We start from the raw sequence: 20,860 nt of genomic DNA, 5'->3' as shown, positions 1-20,860 counted from the left end.
ATACCATATTTTGTTTGGCCATCTGATTTCTTCAGACTGAGCTAGTCCATATTTGACAAATCAAAGCCCTGAGTCCAAAGAAATGTAATTTTAAGTGGCCGGGTAAGAACAAATTGGACAGTCAGTGGATTTCAACTTGGCCTTTCCTTTTTTGCTCTCTCTTTTGCTCTTACTTGTCAGTCATTTTGAAACTCCACTCTTGTTCCCACCAACTTTCTTCAGGGTTTCTCAAGTGGCTTTAAAATAGTGACACATTTTAAGAAAGTTGTTGGTGGACAGACTTGTGTTACCACTGCTCCAATGTAATCCTAATAATATTTTGTGCTACAGTGTAAAGTAAATTGAACTTTGGACCAAGGATAAAGAACCTAGTGAACAAGGTGATAACATCATCGCGTGTCGAACAGTTCCTCTCAACGTGATCATCTGGATTTGCGAAAGCCTAGGAACCAGGCAACACCGTCACGCAACCTCAATGGTGACAGAGTTAAATTCGCTTTTCCCTCTCGGTGACTGATCGTGGTCCCAACTGTGCACAGTGGAATGCTTCCCACGAGGACCGGACGGCTTTTTTTACCGACCATCCAACTTATTCTCAAATCGTCCTTGGATCGGCGTATTTTGCCGCGGTTTGCAGCGATACAATATGGCGGACACTTACCGGAGACTTCATGGTCAAACTCCTGCACTGTAAGCTCTACCTGTACATGTAGGATTGATGTTAGCGAACGTTGGACTGATTTTCCTCACTCAAGCAATTCAAAAAAATTTGTAGTTTCTGTTTTTTTTTTCCTTCGGCGTGAGCCCCTCGCATGGCGATTTTCCCAGCCGTGTTTATTTGGTTCAAATGACGAAAATATACCGGCAAGCTTTATGATGATCATGACGCACTTTCGTCGCAAAGAGGTGAAACTGGCAAAGCGAATGGAAATATGGATAAAGGTGCTTTCATCACAGTGTATTTGTGCACCAGCTTATTTAGTTGTAAAAGCTACTTCTACAACTCGCTGATAGGCATAATGTAGTTATAATATATGTCAGTTTAGCAGCTGCAACTGTAGCAGTCTTCCTTACAGATGTGGCCATAAGCTGGCGTTTGCCCACAGACTTCAGGCTGAGTCCCTTTTAAATCCTAGCCTTCTTTGTTAAGGAAACGAGGTTTCCTTCTGATTTCAATTTCAGATTCGTTTGCTATGTACCACTGATGTCTTAAGGCAGAAGGATTTAAAACATTTCAAAGAAGGAACCCAGAAAAAAGACAACTTACATGATGACCATACAAAGGGCAACGAGATCTACAGAATGCCACATCCTATTTGGTAGGTTTATATTGTGAAAATAATGTGGAATAATTTGGACAAAAATTAGAGCCGAAGAGATATTTTAGTTACATGTTCATTTGTTCAAAGACGCTTTTTAATTTACGATTTTTTATAATTTAATTGCTATGTTAATTAGTCTAATTTTGTAAAGCGCTACGGAGAACTAGTCGAGCTTAGCGCTATATAAATGATTTATTATTATTATTATTATTATTATTTTTAATTGTCCTTATTTTAGTACAGAACCTAACCTAACCTAATTAACAAAAACTTGACAAACTATACCAGAACTTGGCTAAGAGGAGGGGCACTTGTTGGAATTAAGGAGGGCACTTGATTGAGGGGGGCCCCTCTTAAGTTAGCCCAGTGATAGGATATAAATTTAGAAAATAGGTAACGTGCACAAAGGAACTCTGGAAACATAAGGAGATAGAAATAACTCTAAGTGACATAACAGGAGAGGGACTATTTTACCATGTGTCTCATTCTCCTATAGTTTAAGCTTAAACTAAAGTGGCAACAGAAACAAGTTTTACAATTCCTTGATAATATTTTGTACAAGGTCAGAGGAAGAAGTTAATACTGTAGAGATTACTCATCAAGAGGCAAAGACAAAAGTTGACAAGGTATTCTTAAATATGGTAATCAAAACATGTTAACTTTAAATCAAACATCTTTTTGTTACAATCATTACAGTTTTCCTGATTATTTTACATCTTCAGAACCATTGTCAATGCAAGGGTTGGCATGCTGGATGCCAAATTTAAACATTCTTCACGAGAGTTTTGTATTATCACATTTTGAATACTGCAACTCTTTACTTATGGGTATAGGTAAAACACTTAACAAGAAACTGGAAGATGCGAACTATTATGGTCTACGAACTATAACAAATGTGTGAAAAGTACTGATTATGAATCAATCCTTCAATCAATCAATCAATCAATTTATTTAATGTGGTCAGAATGCTAAGCTAAAAGCTAGTTTACAGGTATGCCAAGAAATAAAAAGAGAAAAGGAAATTATAAAGCCTTGTGAAGGTATATAAATTTAAATAGATTGAGATTAAGAACTAGTTAATATTAAAATATTAAAATTTAAATAAATTGAGATTAAGAACTAGCTAATATTAAAATATAAGAATTTAACAATGTAGTCACCAAGTTGAATATATAAAATGTAATCATTAAAAGAGGAAATATGATTAAGGATAGATCCTCACCGTGCTAGAGTCCCGCGAGATCTAATGTTTTTAAGTAATTTTTAAAAGTAGTAAATGTTTGTATCTTTCGAGACTCGTCCGGTAAAGCGTTCCATAGTTTCGATGCAGCATATCTCCATGATCTTAACCCAAAAGTTGTTGATTTTACTTTTGGGAGGTCAAGTATTGTGGTGCCCCTAAGGTTATAAGTGGAGCACCTAACTGTTATAAGATCACGTAAGCTTTTTGGTCCTGCATCGCTGGTTAATATCTTAAAGACAGTGGACAATATTTTTGCTAATCGCTGTTCACGAAGACTTGAGAGACCGATACGCTTACAAAGTTCCTCATAAGGCGAGGACTTATCTCTAAAAACAAAACGGAGCGCACATTTGTTCACCAACTCTAACTTGTCAACTGACTTCTTATTACAGAAGTGCCACGTTTCGGAGCAGTAATTAAAGTGTGGTAAAATGAAGGCTTTGTAAAGATCTCTTGTAGTCTCAAAAGACAACATTTTCTGCATCTTTTTTAACACAGCCACCTGTTGACTGACTTTTCTACATATTTTAGTAATGTGCTTTTCAAAATTTAATTTTCTAAATTAAAATCCGTAGGATGGTAAACATGAATACATTAGAACATAGACGTATTGAACAATCTTTGATAGTATTTTTTAAATGTTTCAGGGAGAATGGTCCAGACTATATAGCCGATTTATTTAAACCCCGAGTTACACCATGTAATCTTAGAAGTAGTGGTTTAAACATCGTACAAACTTCATATAATAGCAGATTCCTTCATGGCTCATATGCGTATATGATCTCACGTATTTGGAATCAGTTACCATCTGCTGCCAAAAAATGCATCTAATGCATCATCCTTCCGGAGACTTTTAACTAAGTTAAATTTTATTGGCTGTCAATGCAGTGGTTGCCCTTAATTCGTTTTTTTTTTTTTTTAAGATATACATTATTTCTAATTTAATTGGTGCTATTACAATTTTAGCTTTCTTTTATATTGTCAAACACTTTTATCATGAGCCTCTGGCTCGGGGGATCGGGAGACCACACTGTGTATTTTTTGACATTAAATAAATGATCTTATCTTATCTGCTGAGTTTTCGTCATTGCATTGAGATTGTTATCAGACTGAAGAATTGTCAGTGGAAAAACTTGACAAAAAAAATAATGGATAACGAATGGACTGACACCTCATTTAGGAAGGAGTTAAAATGGTCATCTAGATTAAGCAACTGTGTGGCCCAGTACGGACAGTTTTTATCCATTCATATATTTATAAATCTATCAATTTTATTAATTGTAGGCTGAGAAAGGAAGGTCACAAAGAACCTCAGCTGATCTCAGTACACAAAAACCTTATTTATTTAGGTTTTATTTTCTGTTGTTACATTTTAGCTTGCCTATTACTGTGTGCAGTTCTTGAGGGTAGCATTTGATATTGTTTCTTTGTATAAAGTTGGAAAGATGACAGAGAACAAGTGGTTAAAGTAAGTTAATATTTTGATAGTCTTTTAGTTCATGACTACCTGTTGTTCACATGAATGGATTCTGGGAAATAATTAAACAAGGGAAATGAAATATAATTACATTTGTACAAAGATCAATGTTAGTTGGGGAACTTATTAAGTCTTTACCAGTAAGAGGTTTATCACTAAAATATATCAACAGTCAACCATAAAGGCTCGATATTAGAGTGATGGTCGAGCAATATTCAACTGACTGTGGTCTAATACCTTGTTCCTAGCCTCCATCAGTTATGTAATGAATTATTACATTACAAATTGAAAAATTTGAAAAATGTCCTTTTAAAATGTCATGCTAAAAGTGCTCTTTGTTCAAAATGGAAGCAAGGCTCTCTTTGCTAGAATGTACCTTCTCATGTTTTCACAAAAACAATTTGAATAGTGTTGTATTTTGTAATTCCCAACAGTCGTATCATCATGTTGGAGACAGTAGCCGGGGTGCCTGGAATGATTGCAGCGATGGCTCGTCATTTTGACTCACTGAGGAAACTTACCAGGGATCATGGATGGATTCATACATTGTTAGGTATTGGCTAATTCATTTTTCTACAAAAGTTAAACAAATGAAAATGAATGCAATGTCAATTTTCGTTTTTCATCAGAGGAAGCAGAGAATGAGAGAATGCATTTAATGACAGCATTGGAACTAAAACAACCAGGGGCTTTATTCCGGGGCATTATATTGCTTGCACAAGGTGAGCATTTATGTGGTAAAAATCACATTACTCCATAAATTATATGGTAGAAAAAATTAGTTCATGTGTGAGTAAGTGGGTTGAATGACCAATTTACTTTGCTAATGTGATTAAGCATGGACTTAGAATACATAGAAATTTCCTGCAAAGCTAATTTTCCTGATTTTTTCTTTTTTGTGGACAATTTATAGGTGTCTTTGTCAATTGCTTCTTTCTGGCATATATTTTAAGCCCCAGGTTTTGTCACAGATTTGTGGGATATTTAGAAGAGGAGGCAGTCAAGACTTACACCTACTGTTTAAAGGTAATTTCAAATTTCACCAACTTAAAAACCTTTCAGCATTGTTTTGTTTACTTACTAAGTCACAATTCCTTGTAAGATTTCAGGATCTTTTCTTTAAAATTAATGCACACTGTGAACATTGTTGAAATATCTTTTACTGTATTTTTGTGTGTATTCTCTAGTTCAAGGGGCTAATGGTTTGACTATATCACTTGTTTAGTGAGATTTTCCATGATGCAACGTCTTATTTTTCCTTTGCTTTCGAGATTTTAAAAAAAAGTTAGAAAGGTTTTATTAGGTAGCATGTTCCTAGACCCATCATGGAAGCTTCAGAATTGTCTGTTGTCTCATAGAAAATATGGTAATTGCAGAAGCTCTTTAAGAGACACGTCCTTCATACTTCCTGGAGTTTCTCTGTTATTTGTATTTGTAAGATTATATGCTGTGGCAACTGAGGATAAGCCTGGATAGAATCCTTGTTGTAATAGAGCAAGTTACTCATGGGCAGTAATTTAAGGTTTCTCACTCAAAACACAGAATTGAAAAATATACACTTCACTCATTTAATTTAGTAAGACTGTTCAAATTACAATAGTTTTGTCAAATATGATGCTGTTAAAAGCAACTGGCTACAAGGTGACTAAATCGGAAAAAAAAAGGTGCAAAAGCAACGCAAAGATCAAGTTTCTAATCTTCATGTTTAACTGGCTGATAAAATATGTTTTCCGAAAGTAAAAGGAAAATTAAAAAAACTGCAACTAGATAAAATCTAAGCCGTCAGGGCTTCATCAGTGTTGCTTGGTCTACTTTAGAAGTGCCAGGCCTCAGGCAGAGCTAACGGTCATCAAGAACACACTGAAGGAAACTGATGAACCAGCGTTGCTGCAGTCGCTGTCACAGCAACCCACTGCGCATTCTCCGTCTCTGTTGTTGTCTCATTCTTTTTTGGCAGTTTCACAGCCGGCCTCATTCCCACATGGCTCGGCCACTAAGGTTTTGTCATCATTTTTGCCCCAGACTCTGATACATTTACCAGTTAGACAGCTGGCCGAGTATTTGGTCTTGTCAGCTTCCAGTTTATCCTTCTTACAGTCTTCTTCTGTTCCTAAGTACTAATAGCACTTGATAGTACTTAATAGCACTATGAACTGTAGTGGAATAAATCATACATGCAATGTGTGTAAGTTCCCTCGAAATAAAGAGGCACCGTTTGATGCGCTAAAAAGTCGGGAATAAAAAGACAACTGCAGCTTCGTTGATTATGTGGTAAACCGATTATGTGATCAACTCCCGCTCTCACATTGTACAAACAATATCCTTTGATTATTTTTTTGATATAAAAAAAATAAACACAGTCCACATCACGAAACGTTACTTTGGGTGCAAATTTCTTCTGAATTTTATCTGTCAGGAGACATCGTCAAAAACGATTCGAGAAAGTCAAAAGTTGCCAGCTGGATCATAGTTAGTAGAGGGGGGACTCTACTAACTATGACTGGATAGATCATGGCGTGCCGGTCCTTCCAACACCTTTTATTTACACAATCAACCGAACCAACTACAATACAGCTTGTCGTACGAAACTCGTTATCGCACACAAGAAAATCAAAACATCAAAAAGCCCACTGCAGATTCACAACTAAGAAAACAATACCGTATTTAGCGATCACCATTATCCGTTGGGTAACCGCATAATGGAGGTTTTTAGTAACCTTTGGCTGACGAACTTGATATTTTATTTGCTTTCACATACGAAATCTTGTGTGCCGTAACAAAAATTAACTTCCTTTGTTGAGATAACTAAGCTTTGGCAAGGAACAAAATGTAATTTTCAATATGTAATTTAAATTGAGCTAAATTTCTTAAAAGGAGGGCTGGGTATCATGATTGTTTTAGCATTTAAGTAAAAAGAAAATCGAAGCAGTTTATTCTGAACATGTAGTAACAACAATCATTTTCTTGACGGCAGTGTATTGATAACGGAACTCTTCCAGTTTGGAGCACAAGACCCGCACCGAGCCTGGCTATTAACTACTGGAAGCTTAAAGTAGGTCACGTGATTATGGAGTGAGCGGAAAATACTTTGATATTAGTGCTAATGATTCAAAGGTAAAGAAGAGAAAACAATGAAATGAAATCTAGTAGCCAGTATGTGGTAGTCACCCTATCTGTAGTAACTTTACTTTGGTTCAACTACACAGCTGTAATTTCATTTCTCATATTTCATTCCTGGAAAGATGGAATTAATATCTAGTATCAAACTTCATCTTATCTCGCTTTATGTTGGTAGTAACTTTACTTTGGTTTATTAACTGCACAGCTGTAATTTCATCTCTGTAATTAATATCTAGTATCAAACTCCATCTTATCTCGCTTTGTGTTGGTAGTAACTTTACTTTGGTTTATTAACTGCACAGCTGTAATTTCATCTTTTGTATTTCATTGCTAGGAAGATGCAGTCATGCGCGATGTAATCTTAGCGATACGAGCCGATGAAGCTCATCACAGAGTTGTTAACCACACCCTGAGCTCGATTCATCTCAATGAAAAGAATCCATTCTCACCGGGCCAAAAGAAGCTTTAACTAAACAAGCTATACATCACAAGAATGGATCCGAACTGTTCATTACAAACACAGTAGGACAACCTTCAAAAACTAACCTCAGTTATTTAATCATCTCGTAGCTAGTCAGTAAAAACTGAGGAAGAACCATCCTCGAAGGATCATCAGTATCTTTAGGGTTATTAGAAAGGGGTACGTGAACATTTCCCAAATAAACAAAAGTGAAGGGTACTTGGCTGTTTAACCTTGCCGCCTCGGTTTCTTTCTCGTTGCCAGTCTTCGCATGTAACGATGAGTGATAACGAGTGGTTCTGGAAACGAGAATGCCCCCTTTGGTGTTTCACTCTACTGCCACTTAAAGATTACATATCCATAATTTTTTGGGCTCCCTTCACTTCCTCAGGCACGCACATTTCATTCGTTTCTAACGACGCTCCCTTCCATTGACCTTAGTTTTGACTTTGCCATGAACACAAATATTTGCATCCCTTATTCTTTATCTATTGAATTAAGTATTAAGTTTTAACATCAGCTTACAACGCAAACCTAATCGAGTAATTCAAGTTATGCATCATAAGCTAGCAGCCATTTTAAACGCACAGCCTGAATTTTTGCCAATCAGAAATTCGACAAAGAAAATCAAAGAGAGGGCCGAAAGTACTTACTGGGGCTTCCGTAGGAAAGTCCGGGTCTTAAAATGCAAGCCGTTCTTGGTCGCCGAAATGGGGGTCATGATCTCAGGCGTTCCTTAACGTAAACCGTGGAAACTGGGGATGAGTGCGCGACAACTTGTGTTATCATGTACACGCTCTTCATAAACAACATAATTTACAGAATGCTGTGTTTGTGGAGACCGCACGGCAAAGATTCCTGTCTTATATGCTCTTCTCACATACAAACGCACAGGCCGTTCCTGGTAGGCCCACACTTAACGATGTCGAGCGTTTTCGCTAATGTACTTATTATTACTTCTATTTTTCCTAATGTACTTAAAGTCTCAAGAGTAACTCCAATATTCAAATCTGGGAATGCAACAGATCCTGCAAATTATAGACCCATAGCAGTCTTAGCACTATTTAGTAAAATCCTAGAAAAAATTGTTAATGATGAACTCATCCTATTTCTAGACAAATACAATATCTTGTTCAAATACCAGTTTGGGTTTAGAAAAGACTATTCCACTGAGCTTGCTATTTTAGAAATAACTTACACTCTTAAAACCTCAATTGATAACAATCTCTTAACATGCGGGGTCTTTCTAGATTTCTCCAAACCCTTTGATACTGTCAACCATGAGATCATTGCTGCCAAGGAAATTACATAATATTGTAAGAAATAGACAACGTTTTTTAGAGAGATGTATCGGCATGCTTATGCCATCTTCAATCAATGAGTAACTGAACGTGGGTAATTATATAACAGATAAGTAGATGAATAAGATATTTGCAGTATGATGTAATACAAAAGCGGGTACTAATAACGTGACACCAAGCATCAAAGGTGTGAACTAAAACGCTAGAAAAGTGTTATAATGCTGTAATTGTTTGTTAAGTTCAGGTTTGGTCTTATTTACATTAAAAGCTTCTTTGACTTTTAAATCAATTGAGTTGTTAGCAGAATCCAGAATACTAAAGCAAGAAAGGGAGTATTTGTTCTTACTAGAAGGAGATGTGTTGAAATACTTAAAAATATGCGAGGTTTTATCGCTTTCCGTGTGCTCCTTTATCCTAGTGGAGAAGTGGCGACTAGTTTCGCCAATATAACGGGAATTACAACCCGCACAAGAAAATTGGTAAACTACCATGGATTTTAGAGCATCAGGAGTACGATCTTTAACACTGACCATGTTTTTAATTTTAAAAGAAGGGAAAACTAGTTTGATATTAAGGTCCGATTTGAAAAAGCGCTTAGTGAGTTGTCTGAGTTTACGGTTCGCTATTTTAGAATAATAGCCGACAAAAGGGAGTTTAAAGTAACGTGTATTATTGTCATCAATGTTCCGGCTATTTTGAGAGGAGGACCCGTTAAGATACCGCTTGAAAGTTCTGTCAATAATATGCGGAGGAATAAGATTAAGATCGTGTTGAAGGCCGGAAGAGGTGTTGTTGATTTTGTAGATACGGTCAATAAGATCGGATAAGGCCAATTTTGTAACATGATGGAATAAAACTAAAGAAATTTGTTAGGAGACCAGTGTACCTTTTTTTTTTTTATGAAAAACTGAAAAAACACAATCATTCGCTATTATTCTAAAATAGCGAACCTTAAACTCCGACAACACACGAAGCGCTTTTGCAAATCGGACCTTAATATGAAGCTTAATTCAATGTTAGCAATACTGACGCTGATCACAATTGAAATCAAAACCCAAAGAATCTAATCCTAAAGCGAACTATTCATGAACTGTCAAACAAAGAAAACGAACTATTCATGAGCTGTCATATATAGGAAACCGCATTCGCTTAACGGTTTAAAACCACAGAGAAACAGAGAAACAGAAAAATAATCACGTATACAGGGGCGTAGCCAGGATTTTTCAAAGGGGGGGGGGGGTCACAGAGGCTTCTCACCACTTGCACCGCTGCTCTCCCGCATGTATCGGCGGACTCAGTCGTATTCTCGCGGCATGAAGGCCCATATTAACTAAATACAAGAGACGTTGACGAAAACACTTTACAAAAAGACCAAATTTTAAAAAAGTGGGCTTTTCATCAATGGCTTTTACGGCCAAGATATTGTCATGGCGTTTTCGCCACCTGAATATTGTAGGTTGTATGCTCTAAAAAGCCTACCAAGGGAGGGTCACGGGCACCCCAGGACCCCCCTGGGTACGCCCTTGGTATATTTCGATAATCACGCATTGTTCAAACTCACGCAACGAAACTAGAACTGTTCATAACACAGGCGTACCATGGAGCAGTTTATGATGTCGAGTACTGTTGAATTTGTACCGCGTCAGGTCTGGTATCCATTTTTTTCAGATCATTGAAACTTATTTTATCTACCATAACGGACACCATTTGTAGCCTTTTAGAGCAGTGTCGGATTTGCATTCTTCTAACACTCACAAAGAGCTTCAAGCAAAGTGTAGTCAAGACTGTCATCCACGCCTTTAAATTTCGATCTAGCTAAACAATCAAGTACTTCGTCAGATTGTTCGGGCGTTAGTTGATCGAGGCAAGTGGTGATCATACACATCCTTTATTGAGTTATTTTTTTAAAAAAAATAACTATATGTTAGCGTATAGATTGGTGTATTGTGGTGTAGTGTAATCTGATCAGCGCAATTTGGTGTGTCTCTAAGCAATCTGATTGGCGCATCTTTTTTTTGGTGTATCTCAACGCAATGTGATTGGCCCAATCTTTTGGTGTATCACAAACCAATCAGATTGTAGTATTTTTCGATGTCGCACCAATCAGAGCGTTCTTGCTAATTTGTGGTTTGACAGGTCTTCAAATTTCAACGAATCAACGCTTGAGTCGGAGAGAGCGGTTCGCGAATTAAGGAAATGTATCAGTCGTGTTGGGAAAGTGGTGGAGTTGTGACCGTTGTACGACTACGCTTATTCTTCCTTCTGAAGGAGACAGAGTGGAACATGAGAAAAATTTTGAATCAAATATTACTTCAGTTGTTGATAGGAGCAACTTCAGGATATTTCATTGCTATATATGAGTTAATCAGCGATTCCAATTTTGAATTTCGCTCAAGGAACAAGGTAAGATGACATCTACAAGAGTTGTAAGACCATCTATTCAGTGTAATGGCTCATGTCCTTCGTGAGGATTTTATCGCTAAGATCTGTCTGGATTTGAAAGGTCGTCAGGGAACTTTTTCTACCGATTAGCGAGTTAAAACGTGCATGTTTTGTGTACCGCTCCTTCACTTACGACGCATACACCGTCAGCTGGAGGCCTAACACGAATTTAGCGCTATAGCGTGTTGTTTCGGAAAGGCTAGTTTTACTGACTCTGGTAAATCTTGCGCAAGATATTTGCGTAAATCATATTTGATTGATAATCTTTTTTTTTGCTATATGGTTGTTCGTTTAGCAGCGGTTGAAACGACCACCAAGTTACATTTACTTTCTGCGTCGACTGCCATGTTACATATCCGTTTCTTTGCTTCTAAAAGTCCTACATGAATTAAATATTGTTTAAACAATACTTTCCCGTTACAATTGCGTGTTACTTTTTACTCGCCAGTATGGATTAGATTTTTTTAGATGAAATGCCATTTTCCAGTAAACAACGCAAATTTTATGACATAAATCTACCTCAATGAAAAATATTTCACAAGGGACAGAATGGTACGGTCGGTTAATTTTCCACGCAACTCTCACGTGCTTAGACGTTTTCTACCACTAAAATTCGCTCATAGCTAACCTGGACTTTACCCCATTGCGTGTCAATTTCCTGTAAACAACCTGCATTTTATCACGTATTTCGCACGCAAAGGGCAAAGTCCACATAGGCAACAACCAATTAAGTAGCCCACCATATTATCCTTTGAAGAATGATACTTTCTCTTGGTTCAATCTACTTTCACTTGTTCGAAGAACGGAGACCGGAAAATATCTTTGTCCAGAGGCTGTAAGAGATAAAATAGAGCTTTCCACTGCAAAATTATATGGAAGAGTATTTTGAGGCAACCATCTGTTACTGAACAGGAAGCTACACGGAGCCTATATTTGGGCCGGATTTGTAGATCAGCGGATTGAATTGAATTGGTTCGAATTGAAGACTTTGCTGTTTTAGCAAAATCGCTGTCGAGTGCTTTTCATGGTTTGTTAACATGGTGAGTTATGGAGGCTAAGACTTCGGAACAAGTTGATGCCATCCATGAAAATTTGGAATTACTAAAATCGCCGGAGGAAAGGCGGGATCACTCAATAAAAAGTTGTATTTGAACGCGATGACTTTATTTACAAGGATTTCTCTTGCTTACATCTAATAACAAACATTTGAAGTTTTTTTTTGCCTCGGAACGATATATCACAGAAGGCATTTCATAGACCTCAAGATTTTTGACTGATTGAAATTAAAGGTATGTGGCAGTGACTTCCACAAGTTTTTTTTTTTGGTGAGAAAAGTACAATTGTTTTTTCGCAATATTTATTTACGGATGGTTTCAATCGCCAACGTTTACATAAGATGGTTGTATTACTGTTCCCAAGGGTTGTTGTTTTCATCAGTACGTTAACAATAGTAGTGATTCACAGTATTAGGCTTGTACTTTAAATAAATATAGTTAAGTTCACTCGAAAGATGAGTATAAACTGTAACAAGCTTATCGTTGATGCACGGCCAGTACTTCAAATCTGACTGACACTCGATGTCAAAACTCAACCTCGTTCCATGGATATGCCACCACATTACTTTACGCCAATTAAAAACTGCACGCTACTGTGCATTTTCTTGCACAGGAAAAACCAAACATAATTTCTGATTCTGGCCCTTAATAGTCAGAATAATAACTAGGACTTTGTCTCTGACGAAGGAACGGCAATAAGCACAATTTGAACCTACGAGCAGGTTGTTGTTTAGTCTCGTCATGCAATGTTGGAGAGAGAGATAGCGTTGCGTGACAAGTTCAAATTAGGGCTGTGGAGGGGACTGCAGGAAGCGTTGTACCAATGCAGTTTATTTTTGCCAACAATTCAGACACCAGCATCAGTTATATAGTGTCCCATTTCAACCTACGTATCCAAAAAAATAACTCCTGCATGCGTACCATGCCTATGTTTGTTATAATAATGCTTAGTGCGCGCTGAGGCTTCATTCCACGGAGCAGAAAGTACATGTCGAGTGGGACTGACATCTCGTGATTCAAAATACAGATTCAGTTCGTCGGCTTGAGGACGACAAACTAACAACTAGAGATACGTCTACATATAATGCAAAATCTGTGACGTCTTCAAAGCAAAACTATTAAAATATGACAAATAGAACTGAAATAAACTGAATTAGAACACAACTAAATAATAAACGACTGATTAAATTATTTTTCATTTGAATTTGTACTATGACCAATGGTAACACAATTCTCCTCACCTGGCTGACACTGACTACAGGGCGTGTCTAGTCGGGTGGAGTCTACAGAATGAATACAGCTTGGTGACGCGATTGTTCACTGTTGAAATATAAAACAGGAATTAAACTCGATCGCAAACAAATAGAATAATTACCTGAACCAACCGGAATAAGATACCTTGTTTCGTGGAAAATGAACTGAGAATCCTCTTTCCCTAACCCTCCGTCTGCTTTAGGTAGCATCTTCGCTTTCCCTAACCCTCTGTCTGCTTTAGGTAGCATCTTCGCTTTCTGCTTGGAGATATTTGCTGGCACTCTGCACTTTGTATTTACCCCTTGAGTCCATCCAAGACCATGTCTTGAGCGATGAAGTGGGCATATTGTCCGTGTATCAACATCGTTGGGTCGTTGGGAAACAGCTGCTGCACTCCATATCAAGTCATACTCGATGAATACACCAGTGAATGAAAAATAAGCCTTGCTATTTCACACGACAGCAAAGGTACTATTCGCCTATCCCCTTTTCTATCTTTTGGATTTTAGCCACAATCATCCACAATAAGGGATTCAAATAAGCAACAGATTTCCAATCTTCTAATTGCTCAAACTCAGTTGTTTGCTTGTTGCGCACTAAGTTTTATCAGATGAAATTAACTGTGACGTTACGTTTCATTGCTAATCGCCTATAAGTAGCGACAAGTTATAAAAAAATATGAATTTTTATCTGAACACAAAGCCTCTCATTTGTACATTCTAAATTTCATATAAAAAAACTTCCTGCAACTTTTCTATTTAAGAAATTTCAAATCACTTACATAATAAGAATAAAATGCTAACAATTGCGTGACAGATAAGTCACGCAGTGACAACCCATGTCAAAATATTATTTACTGCAAAAAGTACAGCAGTCATTGTCAAATTTCATTTTGGAAATTTCCAATTTAAATTTACCTAATTTACGAATCGATCTCATGTAGTTAGGGAGGGAATTCCATAACTTACTGCCCTGATAAAGAAGAGAGTGAAGACCGTAAGTGGTGGTGTTTTAATACTCTAGGTACAGTAAGAACATTGTCGCCCCGCAAATTAATGCTACAATTGGGTAATTTAAATAGCTTAGAAATATATTCGGGACCAAGTCCATGCAAGGCCTTAAATACAATTATTAAGTATTCTTCTATTATACAAAGTAGGGTGATTAAGACGCAATATTAACTCATCATATGTGCTTTTATCGTCATCATAAATAAAGCGGAGAGCGTGTTTATTTAGCTTTCCTAATTTGGCAGAATTGCTTCTGCCACAGTGGTGCCAAATGATAGAACAATAATCTCAATTTTTTCTTTTCAACTCAAGAAGCTAGAGTTGCTCGAGACGTAGCCTCGAGCAACTCTTACGCATCTTTCGTGCTCTCCAAACTTCCCACGTGCTTCATATCTCGATGAACGCACGCTGACGTATGAACCAATTCTTAATAGGGTCCTTTCGACATACTTGGCCGCGCGCTCCTGAGAACTAGAAACGAGCATGTAATCGAGGCTTAGATACGGTGGCCCACAGGTGCAACTGCTGCACACTGTAAAACAAACACGTTTCTAATTAAAACCTCGCTTTTTCTTTTCAATTGCTCTTGTGTTCCATACAAATGTAAGCCTGTTGCTTAGAAATGAGCCTCCTCTGTAGAAATCCGCTTCCTCCGTAGAAATGAGCCTCATCCGTAGAAATGAGCCTCCTCCGTATAAATGAGCCTCCTCCGTAGAACTGAGCCTCCTCCGTAGAAATGGACCTCCTCCGTAGAAATGAGCCTCCTCCGTATAAATGAGCCTCCTCCGTAGAACTGAGCCTCCTCCGTAGAAATGGGCCTCCTCCGTAGAAATGGGCCTCCTCCGTAGAAATGAGCCTCCTCCGTATAAATGAGCCTCCTCCGTAGAAATGAGCCTCCTCCGTAGAAATGAGCCTCCTCCGTATAAATGAGCCTCCTCCGTATAAATGAGCCTCCTCCGTAGAAATGAGCCTCCTCCGTAGAAATGAGCCTCCTCCGTGGAAATCAAAGTACTGGTACCTATCCTTGGGTTTCACCCACGTGACCAATACCTTAGCAACGGTTAATATCCGCCATGTTGGTGTCCCTCGAGCGTAAACAAACCGTATCTAACCAAGAGTTCATGTGAGAAAGAAGGGATGGTTTTATGCATTATTGTTGGCTGTTCGAGGAAAAGTGGAAAGCATAAAGACTAAAGATTTTTTCGTATAATAATTTAATAATTTTATTATCTCTATAGCGCAAAATTCATTATATATACGATCTAATGCGCTATACCTAAGATCATCACAAATCAAGGGGAAGAACAGGAGGAACTAGAAGTTGTTGTATGGTTCGAGGCTTGCGGCTGTTGTAGATCTTCGATTTTTTGGTCGAGCTTTTCTTTGAGCTTCTTAGCCGATGAGAAATCGATGTCTTTAGCCCTCGCATACGGCACTTCATTGACCTATGTCGGCAAAATCCATGAGCATTTTACCCGAGTGCAAGTAAGCTTGGGGTGTCACGAAAACTCACACCCCGAAAACTCAGACCTCAGACCTCAGACCCCGAAAACTCAGACTCCTCGAAAATTCAAGAGATAAACTAGACTCATGATCACTCCTGGTAATCCCGCGTGTATTTTGACCTTTTGGGTCTTGATCCAACTGAAGCAGCAAAAGCAAGGCCGCAAGTTGCACGTTTCGCAAAATCGTCCGATGGTTGAGTATTAAAACATTTTAGAGTGACACAAGACTTCATTTAGCTTAGATTTACCTCCATTTTTCCCGTTAATTTTGAACTTTTCATTCACAGTTAACGGGATCAAATGCGCTCGCTCCAACATCAAAGTATTAAAATGTGGCGTGATTTTGACGAGCCGAAAGGGACGTTTGTTTACCTTTTTGTACTTCGTTGCACAGATCCTTGTTGTCGCTCTGTTAAAATTCTTAAATATTTCGTGATAATAATGGATACAAACAGAGACTCGGCCCACCAGTCCCAAAACGAAGACAATTTTGCGACCCTTGGGCTAGAGTTCTTAAATGAGGCAGAAAGAGAAAAACAACGCGAAAGAAGACTCGGCATTAGCGCCGTCACGATTCGCTTCACTGAAGAATCACTCTTGATATTGTTGTCCGTCTTTCGCGTCGGATTTGTTGCATTGTTCCACCGGTTATATTATAAAAAAAATTGGTTCATGCTTTATGCTATGCACTATCGAATTATGGAGCACTTCGAAAGCTTGGAGAACACTTCGAGGGACCTGAGTTTTCGGTGTCTGAGTTTTCGTGACACCCAGCGAGCTTGCCATGAATTCTAGTAGTTGCCTCAAACATAAATAAAACACTTGCGATATGTGAGCATGACTCAGCCAGTCCAGCTTTGCATCCCAAGCAATGGGCTGACAAAATAGTCCCATCGTTTTCGGAAATGACCCAAATGTTCACTAAAGGATCATTCATATGCTGTGAATGCCAAACTCATGCTCTCACGGCATACTTGCCGGCGATTACTTTGCCTACAACTGAGGTTACAAATCCCGACACCATTTGATTAAACGCCTCTAGACTCTTGAACGCCTTGAACTGCTTCTTGGTGTAGAAGCTGGTCTCAAGAACGAGGTAACTCAGCAAGTCCGACGCTTCCACAGGAGGCAAGCATTTTGGACTGAACTTCTCGGCTGGTATGCTTGCAGGGTCAACCCCAATGACCGAGATCTTTTGCAAACATCTTTCCTTCCAACTCTCTAAGCTTTCGGCATACTCAGAGAGCACTGGGATACCTTAAGATGAATGCCGGATACTTTTATCGCTTTTTTCTGTCTGGATATTCATGTAGTTGGCGAAATAATACGGCGATAAGAGAGAGGGCTTCACTATAGAAATCGACTAATTATTCATAAATCTGACACTCGAGGGACACCAACATGGCGGACACTAACTTCAGCAAAGCTTGTGACGTCACCTGAAACCCAACCATAGCCCAGGCTTCTCTCTAGTAGCAGTCCGCCATTTTTGCATTCTCGGAGACCCAGGGGTTGTGGGTCGATTTCAAGTTAGGGCATGAAGAGCCCCTGGGGACATTGTCTTACAAGACTAGTTCCAAACGGTCGCAGTCGTTCTGCCATCTGATTGGTGCCAGAAAATCTTTGTGTTTTTCTGCCCAATCAGAGTGGAGTGTGCTTTGGAGTCCTTTCGTGTGTTGTAACACGGACAAATACTTATAGCTAAGTTGCTCGCTATGCCTTGGGCCGTGCGACGGGGATTTGCGTGAGGTGAAAAGTTTCAGTCTCAGCACACAATGTAAGAGAAATCGATCAGATTGTCCGCGAAAATCTTACCGGAAATTATACTGAATAGTTTCGCAGGTATCACTAGAGAACGTGTTTTAAAGTTTGCGACAACACGATGGTTGCAGTCATTGATATGTCGCTTTAAACGTTAACCGAGATTTAAGCTTACATCTTTTCTAGATTTTTTGCATAATTTGCTGTGACTGAGACTTTGCCCATCCCGTGAAGTTACTTCGTCGCACGGGCCACGCAGGTATATCGAGCAACTGGCGCTTTCGCCTACGTAGCTTTCTGCTTTCTGTGCGCGCCAAAATCTAATCTTCGCTTTCTAGTAAAGTCGTTCACAATACGGCCTAAGTTCGTGGACGACCTCCAGCAAGCGCTTAGAGAAAGCTTTGCTGTGTTTCCGGTTAGCTAATTAAAATCTGAACAAAAACTTATTAACGAAGAACATCGTGGAAAGGAGAGATTTTTTCGGGCAGTTATCGAAGGGGTTTGGAAAGAGTTTAATCTTTCAAAAGCTGCCTTGAGTGTTGAAATTCTTGAGCTAAGAAGGCCACGGATTCTCTTCTTGTCCCTTGGTCATTGTCATTTCACCTCTTCTGTCGATTGTTTAAGACCCAAGTTAAATACCTTTGATCATTGGGAATCGATCCGATGCTGCTTTCAATGGGGAAAACAAAACCAAAGACCAAGAAATAATGGATGGAAAGGGCGGGTTTGCTTCATTGCAAATGTCAGCTTAATAGTACAGGGTCATCTACACACATCTAAGAAGCAAAAGTTTCCACGCTTTGCTTTTCTTTTTTTTCAAGCGAAGATGAGATTAGATTTTGGCACGCACAGAAAGTTGCGCAAGTACCAGTTGCTCGACATACCTGCGTGGCCCGTGCGACGAAATAACTTCACGGGATTTCAGTCACAGCAAATTATGCAAAAAATCTAGAAAAGATGTAAGCTAAAATCTCGGTTAACGTTTAAAGCGACATATCAATGACTGCAACCATCGTGTTGTATACAAACCTCGCAAACTTTAAAACACGTTCTCTAGTGATACCTGCGAAACTATTCAGTATAATTTCCGGTAAGATTTTCGCGGACAATCTGATCGATTTCTCTTACATTGTGTGCTGAGACTGAAACTTTTCACCTCACGCAAATCCCCGTCGCCCGGCCCAAGGCATAGCGAGCAACTGAGCTATTGGTATTTGTCCGTGTTACAACACACGAAAGGACTCCAAAGCACACTTCACTCTGATTGGGCAGAAAAACACAAAGATTTTCTGGCACCAATCAGATGGCAGAACGACTGCGACCGTTTGGAACTAGTCTTGTAAGACAATGTCTCCAGGGGCTCTTCATGCCCTAACTTGAAATCGACCCACAGCCCCTGGGTCTCCGAGGATGCCATTTTTGATAATGGCGAATTTTTGCAGCTCATGTGGCGAAAGTCTGGGCTAGTATGCCATGGCCAATTTTTGCCCCAAATGTGGCACGAAAGTGCACGCAATTTTTTTTTTCTGTGTTTGAAATGTGATTTCATATTTTATATGAAACCTGATAAACGATGATCGAGTACTACAACTAAATGAAGTTAGTCTGCTCCATGCAAAAGAGGAATGAAAACAACACAATTTTTAAGAATTACATTTTAGTGTAGCTTGTTAACATTGTCTTCCCTGAAATATTTTACTTTCTAGTTGGATATTCATGTGTGCTGTCAAGGCCTTATCTTCATTAACTATTCCCAAAATATTACTGGTGGCCTACCCATTTTTCTCTTGAATCGTTGCAGTATAGAATAGGGTATTAATAAAATTAATCCGGGTGCATACGCACCCCATAATCTTGGTGTTCAGATACAATGAGATATATGAAGTTCATATATTTTGAACTGCGGTATTAGATATGTATGATGCACGATCCTCGCAGTAGATAGCGCTATTTAAGCAATAGCGAAAATCTGACCTTTTTCAGGTCTGATTTTCGCTATTGCTTAAATAGCGCTATCTACTGCGAGGATCGTGCATCATACGTATCTTATACCGCAGTTCAAAATATATGAACTTCTTATATTTCATTGTATCTGATTTATCACTTTCACGGGTTTATTACGAATCAACTTAACGGCCTGCTCCCAGTTGGCTTGTTAGCTCAATTGGTAGAGCGCTGCACTAGTATCGCAGAGGTCAGTGGTTCGAGTCCCGTACAGGCCTGATTTTTTTCAGGTCTGATTTTCGCTATTGCTTAAATAGCGCTATCTACAATCTTGGTGTTGTTTGAATATTAGCAATACTAAGAAATACTGGGGTACTTGTGCTACCAACAAGCTTGGCAGTTCCAAATAGTTTTTAAACATTATTTTTTTAGAGTTCAACGTGATAGAGAGCGTGGTAATAGAGAAGTATTCCATTTGGGTTATGATTATAAAAGAATCACAGATCTGCTACATACAGGTCTACCATGGCATCACTATGAGTGTTCGCACTCTTAAAAGGAGACTTCAGGGCTATAATCATGTGAAAAAGAAAATACACGGCGTTGATGAAGACTTGATTAGGAACATCATTAGAACATCATCGTTTATCAGGTTTTATATAAAATATGAAATCACATTCAAACACAGAGAAAAAAAAAAAGCATTAACCTGCGTGCACTTTCGTACCACATTTGGGGCAAAAATTGGCCATGGCATACTGGCCCACACTTTCGCCACATAAGCTGCAAAAATTCGCCATTATCAGAAATGGCAGACTGCTACTAGAGAGAAGCCTGGGCTATAGGTACCAGTACTTTGATTTCCACGGAGGAGGCTCATTTCCACGGAGGAAGCTCATTTCTACGGAGGAGGCTCATTTCTACGGAGGAGGCTCATTTCTACGGAGGAGGCTCATTTCTACGGAG

The 20,860-nt window shown here is 38.7% G+C and overlaps 1 protein-coding gene across 2 annotated transcripts; it reads left to right on the top strand.

Moving 5' to 3' along the window:
- Nucleotides 1-383: 383 nt before the first annotated feature.
- LOC111341744 (uncharacterized) lies at nucleotides 384-9,208 on the top strand. Of its 2 annotated transcripts, none has more exons than XM_088740618.1 (9): nucleotides 384-690; nucleotides 1,183-1,319; nucleotides 1,885-1,948; nucleotides 3,942-4,033; nucleotides 4,477-4,595; nucleotides 4,672-4,764; nucleotides 4,956-5,068; nucleotides 7,017-7,094; nucleotides 7,497-9,208. In XM_088740618.1, exons 1-9 carry the CDS (start codon nucleotides 544-546, stop codon nucleotides 7,629-7,631), a joined length of 978 nt encoding a protein of 325 aa, XP_088596744.1. In that variant the 5' UTR covers nucleotides 384-543; the 3' UTR covers nucleotides 7,632-9,208. The 2 variants fall into 2 exon arrangements, with proteins under 2 accessions (XP_088596744.1, XP_088596745.1); XM_088740619.1 differs by lacking the exon at nucleotides 384-690 and adding an exon at nucleotides 803-942.
- The last annotated feature ends 11,652 nt before the right edge of the window (nucleotides 9,209-20,860 follow it).

Source organism: Stylophora pistillata, chromosome 12 (assembly GCF_964205215.1).
Source record: "Stylophora pistillata chromosome 12, jaStyPist1.2, whole genome shotgun sequence".
Taxonomy (NCBI): Eukaryota; Metazoa; Cnidaria; class Anthozoa; order Scleractinia; family Pocilloporidae; genus Stylophora; species Stylophora pistillata.
Note: the sequence above shows the minus strand (reverse complement) of the source record. Positions and strands in the feature narration are given on the sequence as shown.